The sequence below is a fragment of the Candoia aspera genome, chromosome 3 (assembly GCF_035149785.1).
Source record: "Candoia aspera isolate rCanAsp1 chromosome 3, rCanAsp1.hap2, whole genome shotgun sequence".
Classification (NCBI taxonomy): domain Eukaryota; kingdom Metazoa; phylum Chordata; class Lepidosauria; order Squamata; family Boidae; genus Candoia; species Candoia aspera.
In genome coordinates, this window is record NC_086155.1 from 51,074,730 (window position 1) to 51,090,431 (window position 15,702).

The 15,702-nt window shown below is 39.9% G+C and overlaps 1 protein-coding gene across 1 annotated transcript in view; it reads right to left on the reverse strand.

Annotated features, from left to right (window-relative positions):
• ITPR3 (inositol 1,4,5-trisphosphate receptor type 3) overlaps positions 1 to 15,702 on the reverse strand; it is a 133,353-nt gene that overhangs the window by 16,562 nt on the left and 101,089 nt on the right. The window contains exons 40-48 of the mRNA XM_063297634.1: positions 14,791 to 14,965; positions 13,912 to 14,096; positions 13,405 to 13,605; positions 13,071 to 13,181; positions 12,402 to 12,497; positions 6,812 to 6,913; positions 5,857 to 5,943; positions 3,524 to 3,634; positions 472 to 664 (exon numbers count right to left, since the gene is read on the reverse strand). Coding sequence (XP_063153704.1) covers positions 472 to 664; positions 3,524 to 3,634; positions 5,857 to 5,943; positions 6,812 to 6,913; positions 12,402 to 12,497; positions 13,071 to 13,181; positions 13,405 to 13,605; positions 13,912 to 14,096; positions 14,791 to 14,965 — 1,261 coding nt within the window. The remainder of the gene's footprint in view (positions 1 to 471; positions 665 to 3,523; positions 3,635 to 5,856; positions 5,944 to 6,811; positions 6,914 to 12,401; positions 12,498 to 13,070; positions 13,182 to 13,404; positions 13,606 to 13,911; positions 14,097 to 14,790; positions 14,966 to 15,702) is intronic.

A 15,702-nucleotide genomic window follows, 5' to 3' on the forward strand; every position in this document is an offset into this window, starting at 1 on the left:
AATTAGATTTTCCAGTATTAGGGAGCTAGCTAGCCTTTCCCTAATATTCAGGGAATGTCTTATTTCAGAGACATCCTCAGGCTATTAATTCTACTTTAGATATTTCAAGGGCAGCAAACAGAGAAAGCTGATTAAGCAGGAAGAAAATTCAGAATCATCAACACATATGGAAAGAAATAATTGTATGCTGGGATTGTGGCACAGACATCCACAAAAGTTTCCTACTTTCGTCAAAATAAAAAAAGGTCACACTGTGAGGCTGCACGCTCCCTTTTTGGGGCCTGCATGCAATACAATGAGACTATACAAGACTTCATCACTTCTGTTTCAAAGTCAGAAGAAGAGAAGTTTCAGTGATATTTCTATTTGACAGATGCTGCATAATGCTGCAGGAACTAAGCCAACATGTAGTTTGGTGCTCTCCAAATTACTGTCTGAAGGAGGACCCTCATTGCCTTGTTCTAGGCTTACTGCGCAGTTTCTTCTGCCATTCCATCTCATTGTGGAGGAAGGATGACTGCTCAAAGAAATCACTGACTTTGCTGCCCTGCTCATCCTGCTCTGTAGTAGTAAATAGACGGTATTTTGTCTCTTTGGTCAGGAACTGGCAGATACTAGGCACTGGAAAGATAATCTGCTCCATGCTTCGGTCCAAGCGCACAATCTGGGGAAAAAAAGAGTTTAAGTTATTTTTGTCCTGCAATCCTTAGACTTATAATTTTGCAAATGGACTTCTAGCCAAGTCTATTCTGATGGCTCATACACTCACACGCACACACAAGTATATAGTAGTGTCTCTTGCTAACCACTGTTGCAGTATTACCCTATGCTCTGTACTAGTGTAAAGTCTTAGTTAGGGGCCTAGTGCTCCAGCTTAATTTCTTGGAAATTCTGTTGGATAAACTGATGAGCTCATTTGTTTATCATTCCACATTAAAGATTTAAGTTAACATCTCAAGAGGCATTTTGTCTCCAGTGCTTTTCAATAACTGCCTACAGTCAATAATGGGCTGGATGAAGAATAATGAAAGATGGTGATGCTCCCTGCGAGACACCATAAATTCAGAGTGGTGGTAGATTTGCCTATTCTGAATGGGATTATACTCTCCCACAAGAAGTAGGTACAATGCAAGGGTTCTTCTCAACTGAATCTCTTTCTGATTTTAAAGACTGAGGCAATGGCCAGGAGCACCCGTTATCATCTTTGGCTGATATGCCAACTGCATCCTTTTCTGAAAGATAATGATCTGAAAACTGTGGTTCCCATGACCTCCAGGCTTGACTATTATAATGTACCTTTTGTGGGGCTGCCTTTCAGAAACTTTAGTCAATACAAAGCTCAGCAGCCAGACTGGTCTTGAAAGATGACCAAATGAAATAGGCCATATTATCCATGTTCTTAAATCACTGCACTGTCAATTCATTTCCAGGCAAAACACAAAGTGTTGGGCATTACCTTTAAAGCCCTTTACAGCTTAGGTCCAGCCTGTTTAAGATAATTCCTCTTTCTATATTAACCCTTCAGATTAAGATCATCTAAGAACGTTTGACTTAGTTGCTATAAGCTCAACTAGTTCAACTTCTCTGTTGGCACCCCAGCTCTTTAAATGTACTCCCTGCAGATATTCTGAGACACATTAGAGGGGGAATATGATGTTTCAGAGAAGATAACTGAAACAAGCAGAAAAAAGTGTGAACTTTATAAGCAGTGAAAGATATAAGTAGTCCTGCAATAAATGTTGATGTAATAGAACCTTACTGCTCGGGTTGGAGTCTATTTCTCCACTTAATGAGAATTGCAATATTAAAGCTAGTATCTTGTACTTGGTATGAAAAGGTAATACAGTTCTTGACCACCAACCAACGCAGAATGGATTGACTATTCTTGAGTTTAGAATTCCTAGATGTAAGTTCTCAACATCCCTTTGAACAGTAGTTCTCTTTCATTCTGTACTGCCATTTGTTGTTGTTGTTGTTTATTCGTTTAGTTGCTTCCGACTCTTCGTGACTTCATGGACCAGCCCACGCCAGAGCTTCCTGTCAGTCAACACCCCCAGCTCCCCCAGGGACGAATCCATCACATCTAGAATATCATCTATCCATCTTGCCCTTGGTCAGCCCCTCTTCCTTTTGCCTTCCACTCTCCCTAGCATCAGCATCTTCTTCAGGGTGTCCTGTCTTCTCATTATGTGGCCAACGTATTTCAGTTTTGCCCTTAATATCATTCCCTCAAGTGAGCAGTCTGGCTTTATTTCCTGGAGGATGGACTGGTTTGATCTTCTTGCAGTCCAAGGCACTCTCAGAATTTTCCTCCAACACCACAGTTCAAAAGCATCGATCTTCCTTCTCTCAGCCTTCCTTATGGTCCAGCTCTCGCAGCCATATGTAACTATAGGGAACACCATTGCTTTAACTATGCGGACCTTTGTGTCAGTGTGATGTCTCTGCTCTTAACTATTTTATCGAGATTTGTCATTGCTCTTCTCCCAAGGATTAAGCGTCTTCTGATTTCCTAACTGCAGTCAGCATCTGAAGTAATCTTCGCATCTAGAAATACAAAGTCTTTCACTGCTTCTACATTTTCTCCCTCTATTTGCCAGTTATCAATCAAGCTGGTTGCCATAATCTTGGTTTTTTTGAGGTTTAGCTGCAAGCCAGATTTTGCACTTTCTTCTTTCACCTTCATCATAAGGCTCCTCAGTTCCTCTTCGCTCTCAGCCATCAAAGTGGTATCATCTGCATATCTGAGATTGTTAATGTTTCTTCCAGCGATTTTAACTCCAGCCTTGGATTCCTCAAGCCCAGCATGTCGCATGATGTGTTCTGCATACAAGTTGAATAGGTAGGGTGAGAGTATACAGCCCTGCCGTACTCCTTTCCCAATCTTAAACCAGTCCGTTGTTCCGTGGTCTGTTCTTACTGTTGCTACCTGGTCGTTATACAGATTCTTCAGGAGGCATACAAGATGACTTGGTATCCCCATACCACTAAGAACTTGCCACAATTTGTTATGGTCCACACAGTCAAAGGCTTTAGAATAGTCAATAAAACAGAAATAGATGTTTTTCTGAAACTCCCTGGCTTTTTCCATTATCCAGCGGATATTGGCAATTTGGTCCCTAGTTCCTCTGCCTTTTCTAAACCCAGCTTGTACATCTGGCAATTCTCGCTCCATGAATTGCTGAAGTCTACCTTGCAGGATCTTGAGCATTGCCTTACTGGCATGTGAAATGAGTGCCACTGTTCGATAGTTTGAACATTCTTTAGTGTTTCCCTGTTTTGGTATGGGGATGTAAGTTGATTTACTGCCATTTATATTCTGTGATATTACAAGAGCTAGGCAAATGGTAGACAGAAGAGCTACAGAAAAGCTGCTTGTTAGGCTTCGTGTGATAAGTTGACCAGCTATTTGATAAAGTAGCTGGTACTGTATATAATTTCAGTAATCTGAAAAGGAAATCAGTCTGCCAGACATAAAAAATCTAATTGTATATAGAGCAAGCTAGGGAAAAGTGAATCCCACCTCTATCTGGGATGTGTGTTTCTCATAATAAGCTAATGGATCTTCCTCTTCTTCTTGGACAGGAGTTGTTGATTTCAGCATCTGGGTCAGCTGCTTGTTGTGCAGAATGAGCTGCAAGAAAGCAAAGAAAAAAATAATTTATATAAACTCACAAATCAGTTTAAAAGCACCCAAGGGAATCGTATTCAATTATACAGTAACAGCACATTTTCTCATATTTCCTAAAAATGACAAGCTTTTGGGAAATACTGGAGGAAAATATAGTTAGAGCAAACAGAGCTTGTGTTTCCTATGGGAGACAGCTATTCAATTTGCCACAGTAATTAAAGCCAAAGACTAATAATCTGTAAATTATAAATTATGAATCCCAAAAGAAATGGATTTACAGTGAATAGTGATCATCGTCTTGGACTTAAGCTATGTGAACAACAGACTGAAAGCAAAGCAATTGATTTTCTATTTCTGAAGATAAAGGGTGAGTTATATTTATTTAATTATAGGGCCATTTCTATATGAAGTCATACCATGAGAAGCAGGAAAGAGTTGTGCCCATATGAAAGTGATACAAGGATGTATAAGAAGTCAGTAAAGGTATCAATATTGAGTTTTGTGGTTCTTCTAATCTGGTATAACATAGCATCCATAAGGAGTCACTATAATATGAGTTCACTCATATTATAAACAAGGACTTTTCATGAATGATTGCCCATATTTAAATACTGGTGACAATGGAAATATGCAGTAAGAATTCATCACAGACCTACATGTTCCACTGTAGCCAATAATATGGCAAGTTTGTAAGAGAAAAAAATGAAGCCAAGATCACAGTTGCTTTCACTTAGAATAGGGTCAGTTTTACCTTTTAGAAAGGAAAATTACCAATACTTAGAGGCAAGTCAAAGTGAAGTATGGGGCCATTGTCAGCCCCACTGATTACTAATGAAGATTGCTCCAAATGACCCAGTTCATGGTTTCCCTTGCTTTACTGCCTATTTTACCAATAAAATTCAACCCTCACCTTCCCTCTTCACTAATATTGTTTGATTCCAAGTTCCAGACTTTAGGAGAATTCCAAAGTGTTCTGTAGAAGGGAGAATTTTACCTAGTGTGTCTTTTTAATATTATACTGCACTATAATAGAAGTAACAGATGAAGCCACATTGGACATTCCAAGAAAATTAATGCTTTTAGATTTGAGGCCGACAAGTTTTCAAAACTGCTTTGCCTGTCCAGTTTCCTTCAACCCCTAGAGGGAAACCAATTCTTCTCTTACCTCTTCTTTGACTTAAATTACAAGCGCAAAGTACAGAGTTATTGTATTGTATTATTATCTGCCTCTACTATCAATTGTAGAATTCATAACCTATTTCATACTGTATCATTTGGTTATCTTGACCCTCAAAGTTCTTGCCCAGTTCTCATAATTGAGCTAAACCCTAACGGTTAAAAAAAAAGTAGGCCTCTAACAAATATAAATTAAATGAAAATATCACGTTAAATCAAACAGCAAAAGCAGAGCAGCAAACATCCACAAAAGTGTCACAACTGTTGTCCAACTCCATAAATAATAGAATCTTTTCACGTCCCTTCAGTATACTTGAACACTATTTACAAATTCACAGGCCTTCTTTCTCTCCTCGTCTGCTTTTTCCCAAAGCCACTAGCTCTTTTTCTATACCCTTTTTTCTCAATATACTGCTCATTCTGCCATTATTAATATCATTATTATTTATTGGCCACCCAACTCCAGCAGACTCTGGGCAGCGTACAAAACTAGAAAAAACATAAAAGAGCTAAAAAAATAAAATCAGACAGCCCAGACTAAAATGATCCAATAAACAACAAAATCAACAAAACAGGAGCCTTAAACAAATAATAAACATCAACTGCAGGGCTGGGACCAAAACCAGATTTTCAAAGCTTTCAGGAAGAAGGGTACCATCCTTATCTCTGGGTCCCATCCTTATCTATGGGGGTTGCTGTTCCAGAGGGTGGGCACTTTGAATCTGAGCAAACTTTGTTTTCTTGCAGAAGGACTGTTTGCACACACTACGATGTTAACAGCTTTGCTTTCCAGTACAGAGTGTTTATAAATGCACTGTGACCAGAAGTATTTCAAATAATTGGTGTCTTTGATTTCACCATCACAAAACAATTAGTTAAAATAGAATAGCTTAAACAGTTGAAGCTTCAACATCTCCACTCCATCAAAAGAGGCTCTAAAATATGGGGCAAAGCCATTGGACTCTGTCACACAGGGATTGACACATTATCCAAATAGCATTTCCTAAACATCTCCCTTTTTAATGGGGACATTCAAGCCATTCATATACCATAGAAGAGATCCCTTCTTCCTCTTCCTCCTGAATCCGTTTCACAGGCTTCAAGAGATGCTGAAGCTGCTTATTGTGCCGAGAAAGCTAAAATATAAAGACAAACAACATATGTAGACTAACAATGGTATTTGAACTTACAACTGTCTCCATTTTTTTAGATGATTAAAACTTGCTTGAACTGAATGTTAAATTTCCAAAATTCTAATCAAGAATTTTATCAATCTACAGTATTGCAATGCATTCAACTATGTCAGTGTAAACTTTTCTATCTAAAACATGGGCTGCTAGAGTTGTATGGACTGGTCATTTAAACCATTAACAGTTTAATTGTTAACCTTCCACTGGATTCTAAGGATGGTTTAGGCATGATAGCTAAAGTAGAATAATAATTTTCCATGGGTAGATCTCATTGTGGGGTGAGTTGTACTTGGAGTTTATATAAACAAGTAAGTGCCTCATTTGCTTTTCTTTTTTCTTTTCCATACTGTGACAACTACATCTACCTGAATAAATTAAATCACTGTTCTCTGTTAAAGGATTAGGATTATGGGATAAGGGTACAACACTACAGAACATGACATAATCACACAAAATTATCAGAGAAATCTGTCATTGTATGAGTAAGTATTGAGGAAGGAGTATACTGTATACTCAACACTTAATGATCAATCATTTGGGGGCTGAAGGAAAACAAGAACTCCCAACCCTGTTTCCTTCTAAAGGAAGTAAATTACAATACATCTACTGATCAAGATTGGAGTGCTATCTAAACTGCAAATGAAGCTAACATTTTCCTATGATGGTTTTAATTAAAATTTTAATTAATCTGTCTAGGGCCATTCAGGGTAGTAAATGTGGGGAAAACACCCCTTTCTAATTTATCATACCAAAGCACTGTAGCACAAGAAGAGAGAGAGAGATTTGTATAAAGTAATAGATAAATATATGATACCTGTAAGGCTAAAATATAGATGTTGTGTCCAACTTCACGAGGAGAAACCTCAGAGTTTTCACATTCTTCTTCTTCAAGGTAGGCTTTCTTAATGACATCAACCTGCAAAATAAGGTACAGAAAATTGAAATATGGTGCAGATAGGACTGTAGTATACTGACTTCATACAAGCAGGAGGTAGTTGAATATATGATAAAGTTGATATACAAGCAAGGACCTACAACTTCTTATGGAATTTAGTATCTTATGAATCTCAGTTTTCATTCTTAATAAGAACCATTTTTAGCTCTTGCAAAAATATTGAAAATTTAAGATTACAGAAATTAGGCCTGATTAGAATTTGCAGAAGTCTTGTGATGAAATTAATGCATTAAACAATTCCTTATTACTGTCAGCACCTGATCATTCGAGCATTCACACAATCACAGTCAGGAGGCTGGGATTCCTTTAACTGTTTTAATGGAGCGTAATGAATGGTACAGAAGGCAAGCTGAGAATAAAGATTTCCCGCTCAAACCTAACTTAAAAACTACGTTCTCTTAGTTAGTCCCCTTTCCCATGAAACCATGTCATACCCCCTCACATCCAGATGGTATTCCTGGCACATCTCAATCCCGTGTCCTTGATGTCCTCCATAGCCATAACAAACCACTTCACACTCCAACTTCACACCCTCTCCCATATGGCGACATGGATTCCATTCCTTAGAGAAGGAAATGATGGTAGATGCTCCGATAAGGGTTTCTGTGAAACCTTTGATCGGGGGGGATCTAACAATTACATCCATATGGTTGCCCTTTCCTCTCTTTTTGTTGTTTATTCATTTAGTCGCTTCCAACTCTTCATGACTTCATGGACCAGCCCATGCCAGAGCTTCCTGTCGGTCGTCAACACCCCCAGCTCCCCCAGGGACAAATCCATCACCTCTAGAATATCATCTATCCATCTTGCCCTTGGTCGGCCCCTCTTCCTTTTGCCCTCCACTCTCCCTAGCATCAGCATCTTCTCCAGGGTGTCCTGTCTTCTCATTACGTGGCCAACGTATTTCAGTTTTGCCTTTAATATCATTCCCTCAGGTGAGCAGTCTGGCTTTATTTCCTGGAGGATGGACTGGTTTGATCTTCTTGCACTCCAAGGCACTCTCAGAATTTTCCTCCAACACCACAGTTCAAAAGCATCGATCTTCCTTCACTCAGCCTTCCTTATGGTTCAGCTCTCGCAGCCATTATGTTACTACGGGAAACATCATTGCTTTAACTATGCGGACCTTTGTTGTCAGTGTGATGTCTCTGCTCTTAACTATTTTATCGAGATTTGTCATTGCTCTTCTCCCAAGGATTAAGTGTCTTCTGATTTCCTAACTGCAGTCAGCATCTGCAGTAATCTTCGCACCTAGAAATATGAAGTCTTTCACTGCTTCTACATTTTCTCCCTCTATTTGCCAGTTATCAATCAAGCTGGTTGCCATAATCTTGGTTTTTTTGAGGTTTAGCTGCAAAGCCAGCTTTTGCACTTTCTTCTTTCACCTTCATCATAAGGCTCCTCAGTTCCTCTTTGCTTTCAGCCATCAAAGTGGTATCATCTGCATATCTGAGATTGTTAATGTTTCTTCCAGCGATTTTAACCCCAGCCTTGGATTCCTCAAGCCCAGCATGTCACATGATGTGTTCTGCATACAAGTTGAATAGGTAGGGTGAGAGTATACAGCCCTGCCGTACTCCTTTCCCAATCTTAAACCAGTCCGTTGTTCCGTGGTCTGTTCTTACTGTTGCTACTTGGTCGTTATACAGATTCTTCAGGAGGCAGACAAGATGACATGGTATCCCCATACCACTAAGAACTTGCCACAATTTGTTATGGTCCACACAGTCAAAGGCTTTAGAATAGTCAATAAAACAGAAATAGATGTTTTTCTGAAACTCCCTGGCTTTTTCCATTATCCAGTGGATATTGGCAATTTGGTCCCTAGTTCCTCTGCCTTTTCTAAACCCAGCTTGTAAATCTGGCAATTCTTGCTCCATGAATTGCTGAAGTCTACCTTGCAGGATCTTGAGCATTGCCTTACTGGCATGTGAAATGAGTGCCACTGCTCGATAGTTTGAACATTCTTTAGTGTTTCCCTTTTTTGGTATGGAGATATAAATTGATTTTTTCCAATCTGATGGCCATTCTTGTTTTTTCCAAATTTGCTGGCATATAGCATGTATTATCTTGACAGCATCATCTTGCAAGATTTTGAACAGTTCAGCTGGGATGCCGTCGTCTCCTGCTGCCTTGTTATTAGCAATGCTTCTTAAGGCCCATTCAACCTCACTCTTCAGGATGTCTGGCTCTAGCTCACTGACCACACCGTCAAAGCTATCCCCGATATTGTTATCCTTCCTATACAGGTCTTCCGTATATTCTTGCCACCTTTGCTTGATCTCTTCTTCTTCTGTTAGGTCCTTGCCATCTTTGTTTTTGATCATACCCATTTTGGCCTGGAATTTACCTCCTGTCATGAGTACTGATGGTGAGCTAGAAGGGGCCTCTATCCAGGGGGGAAAACGCATGCATAGTACTGAGGAATTAAGCAGCCATTCAAAGATACACAGATCAGACCCGCCTTAACTTTTAGGGTTTATCTGTCTGGGTTTTTCCCACGCTTCTTCAGTTTGTTAGGATTCTGTTTTATGTAGCTGCAGGTTAAACTGCTGAGCTGCTGAGCTTGCTGATCGGAAGGTCGATGGTTCAAATCCGCGTGACGGGGTGAGCTCCCGTTGCTAGTCCCAGCTCCTGTCAACCTAGCAGTTCGAAAACATGCAAATGTGAGTAGATTAATAGGTACCGCTTCGGCGGGCAGGTAACGGCATTCCGTTTAGTCATGCCTGCCACATGACCACGGAAGGGTCTACAGACAAATGCCGGCTCTTTGGCTTGAAACAGAGATGAGCACCGCCCCCTACAGTCGGACACGACTGGACTTAATGTCAAGGGAAACCTTTACCTTTACCTAATAAACACTAGAGACCTATTCCTCGTCTCAGTGTGATTTCTGACTGTTAGGACACCTCCGATGTTTCTAATTTTCTGGAAGAGGTCTCTTGTCCTTCCTATTCTATTGTCTTCTTCCACTTCCATGCATTGCTTGTTTAAAAATAATTCCTTATCTCTTCTGGCTAACCTCTGGAATTTTGCATTTAATTGGGCATATCTCCCCCTATCACTGTTGCCTTTTGCTTTCCTTCTTTCTTGGGCTACTTCTAGTGTCTCAGCAGACAGCCATTTTGCCTTCTTGGTTTTCTCTTTCTTTGGGATGTATTTTGTTGCCACCTCCTGAACAATGTTGTGAACTTCTGTCCATAGTTCTTCCGGGACCCTATCTACTAAGTCCAGGCCCTTAAATCTATTCTTCACTTCCACAGCATATTCCTTAGGAATATTAGTGAGCTCATATCTAGCTGATCTGTGGGTCTTCCCTAATCTCTTTAGTCTGATCCTAAATTGTGCAATAAGAAGTTCGTGATCGGAACTACAGTCAGCTCCAGGTCTTGTTTTTACCGACTGTATAGATGTCCACCACCTTTGGCTGCAAAGGATATAGTCAATCTGATTTCGGTGTTGTCCATCTGGGGAAGTCCATGCATAAAGCCGTCTCTTAGGTTGTTGGAAGAGAGCGTTTGTTATGCAGAGTGAGTTGTCTTGGCAAAATTCTATCAGCCTATGTCCTGCTTCATTTTGTTCTCCCAGGCCATGCTTACCTGTAATTCCAGGTGTCATTTGACTGCCCACTTTAGCATTCCAGTCTCCCGTGATGAAAATAACATCTCTTTTAGGCGTGTTGTCCAGTAGGTGCTGCAGATCCTCATAGAACTGCTCTACTTCAGCTTCTTCAGCATCTGTGGTTGGGGCATATATTTGGATCATTGTGATGTTAGATGGCTTGCCCTGAATTCGAATTGAGATCATTCTGTCATTTTTTGGATTGTATCCAAGCACTGCTTTCGCCACTTTACTATTAATTATGAAGGCTACTCCATTTCTTCTGTGGTCCTCTTGTCCACAGTAGTAGATCTGGTGGCCATTTGATGTGAAGTGGCCCATTCCAGTCCATTTCAGTTCACTGACGCCCAAAATGTCTATCTTTAATCTTGACATCTCACCAATAACCACATCCAATTTGCCCTGGCTCATAGATCTTACATTCCAGGTTCCAATGGTGTGTTGATCCTTAGAACATCGGATTCGCTGTTCACCACCAGCACCGTCGGCCACTAGCCGTCCTTTCGGCTTTGAGCTAGCTGCGTCATCACGTCTGGGGCTAGTTGAACTCATCCTCTGTTCCTCCCCAGTAGCATTTTGACCATCTTCCGACCTGGGGGTCTCACCTTCCGATGGTATACCGACATACCTCTGGTTGTACTGATCCATTTAGTTTTCACGGCAAGAATACTGGGGTGGGTTGCCATTACCTTCCCCAGGGATCGCATTTAGTCTGACCTCTCTGTCATGACCTTCCCGTCTTGGGTGGCCCTTCACGGTTTAGCTCATGGCATCACTGAGGTGCTCAAGCTCCAGCACCACAAGAAGGTAACGATCCTTTGCTGAAGCTTTCCTCTCTAGAGCTGACAAATTCATATTTTCCAAACTAATCATTTATACCATTCTGATCCTTATTGAACATTTCTCCAACATACTTGGAAAATCTTAAGGCAGCACAATTAGTATATTTTAACTTCTGACTAGGGATGTATAAATCAGTCTATATCTGGTCCATGCCAGCTTCACATGTGTTGTTTAATCATTAATCTGTTCTCTCAGAGTTCCATAATATTCTATGATTTGTAAAAAAAAAAAAAAAAAGCAATAAAATCCCTATTTTTCATTTGTGACTTTTTCTCATAGATACCTATGATATGAGTTTTTCCCAAATATTTCATTTCATGTAACTCCTTCAAAATATGCATAATGGTATGCAATTTTTGAAATGAGAAATATTTGAAAACAAATATTAGCAGACTGAATAAATTATATTCTCACCTATGCTTCAACAGATTTTGCTTGGACAGATTATATATTTTATTTGAAAAGAAATCTATGATGGATTTTTCTAATATCCCAACTGTTTTTAACACCCTTACTCCTGAATTAGCTGAAACAGCATCATAAGATCATGTTGGTTGATAAATCTCTTAGACTTTCAGTTGAATTTGCCAATGGGAAAAAAAAGCTGACAATGGTCTGGAAAGTTCCCAATGAGAGTGTATCCATCTATCACAATGAAGGTTGATATTGAAGCACTAGACAATAACTATGAAGGTTTATTTCAGTCTGGTGTAACATATCCAAGAATGGAAAAGTGCCCCCACTCCAGTTTTTAGATGCTTTCTTGAACCAAACAGTTAATAGCAACTGTGCAGCTCGAACATGACAAAATTTTGTTAGCAACGTTGTCTATAAAGAAATATGAGAAGCTGCTCAGGAATGTATATTCCTGTTAATTTTGACTTTCTCAAGAGTCTCCAAGGAATTCCAGGTCCCTTCCTTTTGTGTCTAGCAAAGTTGCAAAAATAGCAAGGATCAACATTCCTAATCTCCTTATCTTCCTTACCAATTCCTGGGGACGGAGGCTGATGAGAATCCGCTCAGCGTTCTCACTGTCATGCCTGCTCTCCATCAGGGCTAGCAAAAGTTTGGAGGCATTGTCCTGAAAGAAAGACAGCAGACATGTACTGAAAGTAAATGGGATACTGAAATAATCCATTTGTAACTTATTCGGTAATAAAATCATCCTTCTTTCATTAAGGTAATTTGTAGTACAAATTCTGAATCAGCACAGGGAGGTCCAGTCTAGACAAAATTCCTGCAATAAGCTTTACATAAACGCCATAGATCAGTGACAGAGTATGTACTGTACTGTATGTTGTCCTAGATTAAATGCATAGTATCTCCTGTTAAAAAGGAGTATCAGGGTATCAGGGCTGAAAGTCATTACCAATCTAAGGAAATAGTTCTGCATTAGACAGAACGATGGTCTTATGTATTTGCATTAATTATTTTATCACCTCTAGTTTCTTCACATTCATAGTCTGCTTCTAATTTACATTCTGACAAAGGATATGCATAAATATGTAAATAAAAAGTGAAACATGAATCTCCATGCTTGATATAAAAGGCTAGTCCCTTCTAATCCCATGATCAAAGAATATGTAGAAGAATTCCTTGCTAGGTCCTTCATCCTTCCCCACCCCATCAATGTATTTCTTGTTGCACCATTTACCTTCAGCTGAAGAACCAAATCCATTCTATATTTGCAGAGGGGGCTGATGTCACTGAGGATCAGGGCTGTGATTATATCAATGCCATTTGATTCATGAGTCACAATGCAGCTCTGTGGATTAATATATGGAGTTATCCAAATGTCTTACAACTCATTATTGCCTCAAAATCCCTATTCCAGATGGTCAGAAATTACTGAAAACACTAATGCCTTGTCCAGCATCTTGAGCAAGAAAGCAAAGCCAGTTCACTATCCTCCTGGACATTAATTCCAGCACAATTAATTTGCTTCATTAAGAATCAATATAATCCTATCCACAAGTGGATCACAATACCTGGTTCTCATGGCAGGGTCCTTGGCAATATTCTGTAAGTGTCTCCAGAGTCTGAGTGATGAGGGCCACATTGTATTCATTAATATAGAGGCCCAATAAACCCAGGCGTCCTGTAGTGCTACCACACATAATATCCAGAAACTGCAATGTTTCACACACTAAATTGTAGTTGGTCTTATTATTCTGGCAGCGGAGAAAGTTCTGTAAGATATATAGTAAAATGTTAATAAACATGTTTGCAGTGGGAAGAGACAGAAGATGACCTAGAAAGAAGGAGGGAGCCTACAGTGACATACGATTTTGAGTTATGTGATCCATGCCTTTCCTAGGCATTGTGAGGGTTTTAGCCTATTGCATGGATACCCCTTCCATGAAGAAGATACATTACTTACTGCTCCTATTAACAATTGGTAATTAGACACTCCTGCTGAAGTTATCAAATCACCAGGGTTTAGCAGAACCTACCTAACATGTCACAAAGCACCCTTTTCACTGTAGAACACCTACCTGGAGATCCCGGTTGTGATTTTCACACAGCAGCTGCAGGAAGCGAAGAATTGGCTCCATGATCAAGACTGACATACTCATTTCGTTATTCTGATTTCTGTCTCTGGCATCATGGGCTGAATGGAAGCCTACACCCATTGCATAACGGGATGGTGCATTAGGCAACATAAAAGTTGTTACTCGTTCTGCAAGCAAGAAGAGCTCGGATCATTTGCCAGCACATGGCCTGCTATATTTATCTAAAAAGGCTAAACCAAGCCATATTCTGCCTAACTCTTTGGAGGAAGCCCTATCAGCAGGCATCTCTTTTTACTGTACTGAACCTCTTCTTCCTTTAAGAAAACAGGCCTCTTTAAATTGTATCAGGACAGACAAAACATTCCTCTGACGTTTCAGAAAACAAGCCTCTTTAAACTATGTAATGTAAAGCTACAAGATGTATTTGTTCAATATCCAAAGCCTAATAGGCACTGGGAAATTGAACTCCAAGTTTCAGGCTGACAATAAGTACACCAAGGGCCATTCCCACACGCAATAATTAGATATTATTGTCAGCCTGTACTACTAAGGCAGTCTTTCAGGCAAGCTGTGATTTGGTTTTCAGGAATGACTGTATCAGCTAAAGATACTGCTTAGCAATGTCCAAGTAGACCTTACGTTTTCTGAACTCTTAAAAGAAATAACTATCCATAAAAATGGAGAAGAGACTATCAATAAGATGCAGGGCAGATCTTTGTTTAGAAATTGTTATTGCTCCTCAATTTTGAACTCCAGGGATGAATTGTATGGGGCTAAGCAATGTTTAGAGATAGTTCAGTTGGACTTAAGACTTCCTTAGCCAGAGGGTCAGCTCACACGAACACCTCACTTCTCACATACCTTTGCTGCTGTGATCAGGGGACTCTTTGTCTTCTCGAGGCTTGTTGCCAATATCACTCATATTCACAGTCACTGTGGACTTCACTTCTTGCTGTGCCTTCTTCATCCGGTCATGAACAACTTTAAAGAACTTTTCTGACTTCTTATCACTGGTCATCAAGTTATAGAATGATTTCTTCAGAGAGAGTCAGAAGAGAGAAAACAGGTGCAATGATTGCACTTCCCCAAACTGGTACCTCCAAATGTGTTCACCTCACAATCCCAAAAAGCATACTACTAAAATTCAAAACATCAAGAAGGCATTTGGTAAGCTCTCCACATTTTCTCAGATCATCACCAAGTAGGCCCATAGGTCTACCTCCACCACCCATCATGGCTGTGGTCAGCTGAGGCTTTCAGGTAATTATTTTAGTAAGCTTGAAAACGTGTAGACCGGGTTACCATCTGTGCTATGTGCAGCATTCCCTGGTAATGGTAAGGATAGTACCAGTCAGTTTTGGCACATTTTGCCAGTATGCTACAGGCACAATGAAAGCATGTTTCATTCATACAAAAAGCATGTCTTTTTGTAAACCACCCAGAGTCCCTCCTTGGGGGGAGATGGACGGCGATAAAATTTGATAGATAGATAAATGTTTTACCTTAGGCATGTCCATTCTATTCTAGCTAAGTTCTCTACCATAGAGACTACATTTGCAAGAGAATGTCCTATTGCTGGCGTGCTATCAACCAGGAAGTAAACACAGTACACTGAGGCATACTCAGGATATGGATATGCAGGTAACGTTTCACATTATGAAGAATTGCCTCACTGAATAGCAAACAATATGTATTCCACCTGGTACTACAATCATGTTAAGTTATCATTTGGTGGTCTAGTCCTCTCTGTAAAATTTAGGATATACATAATAT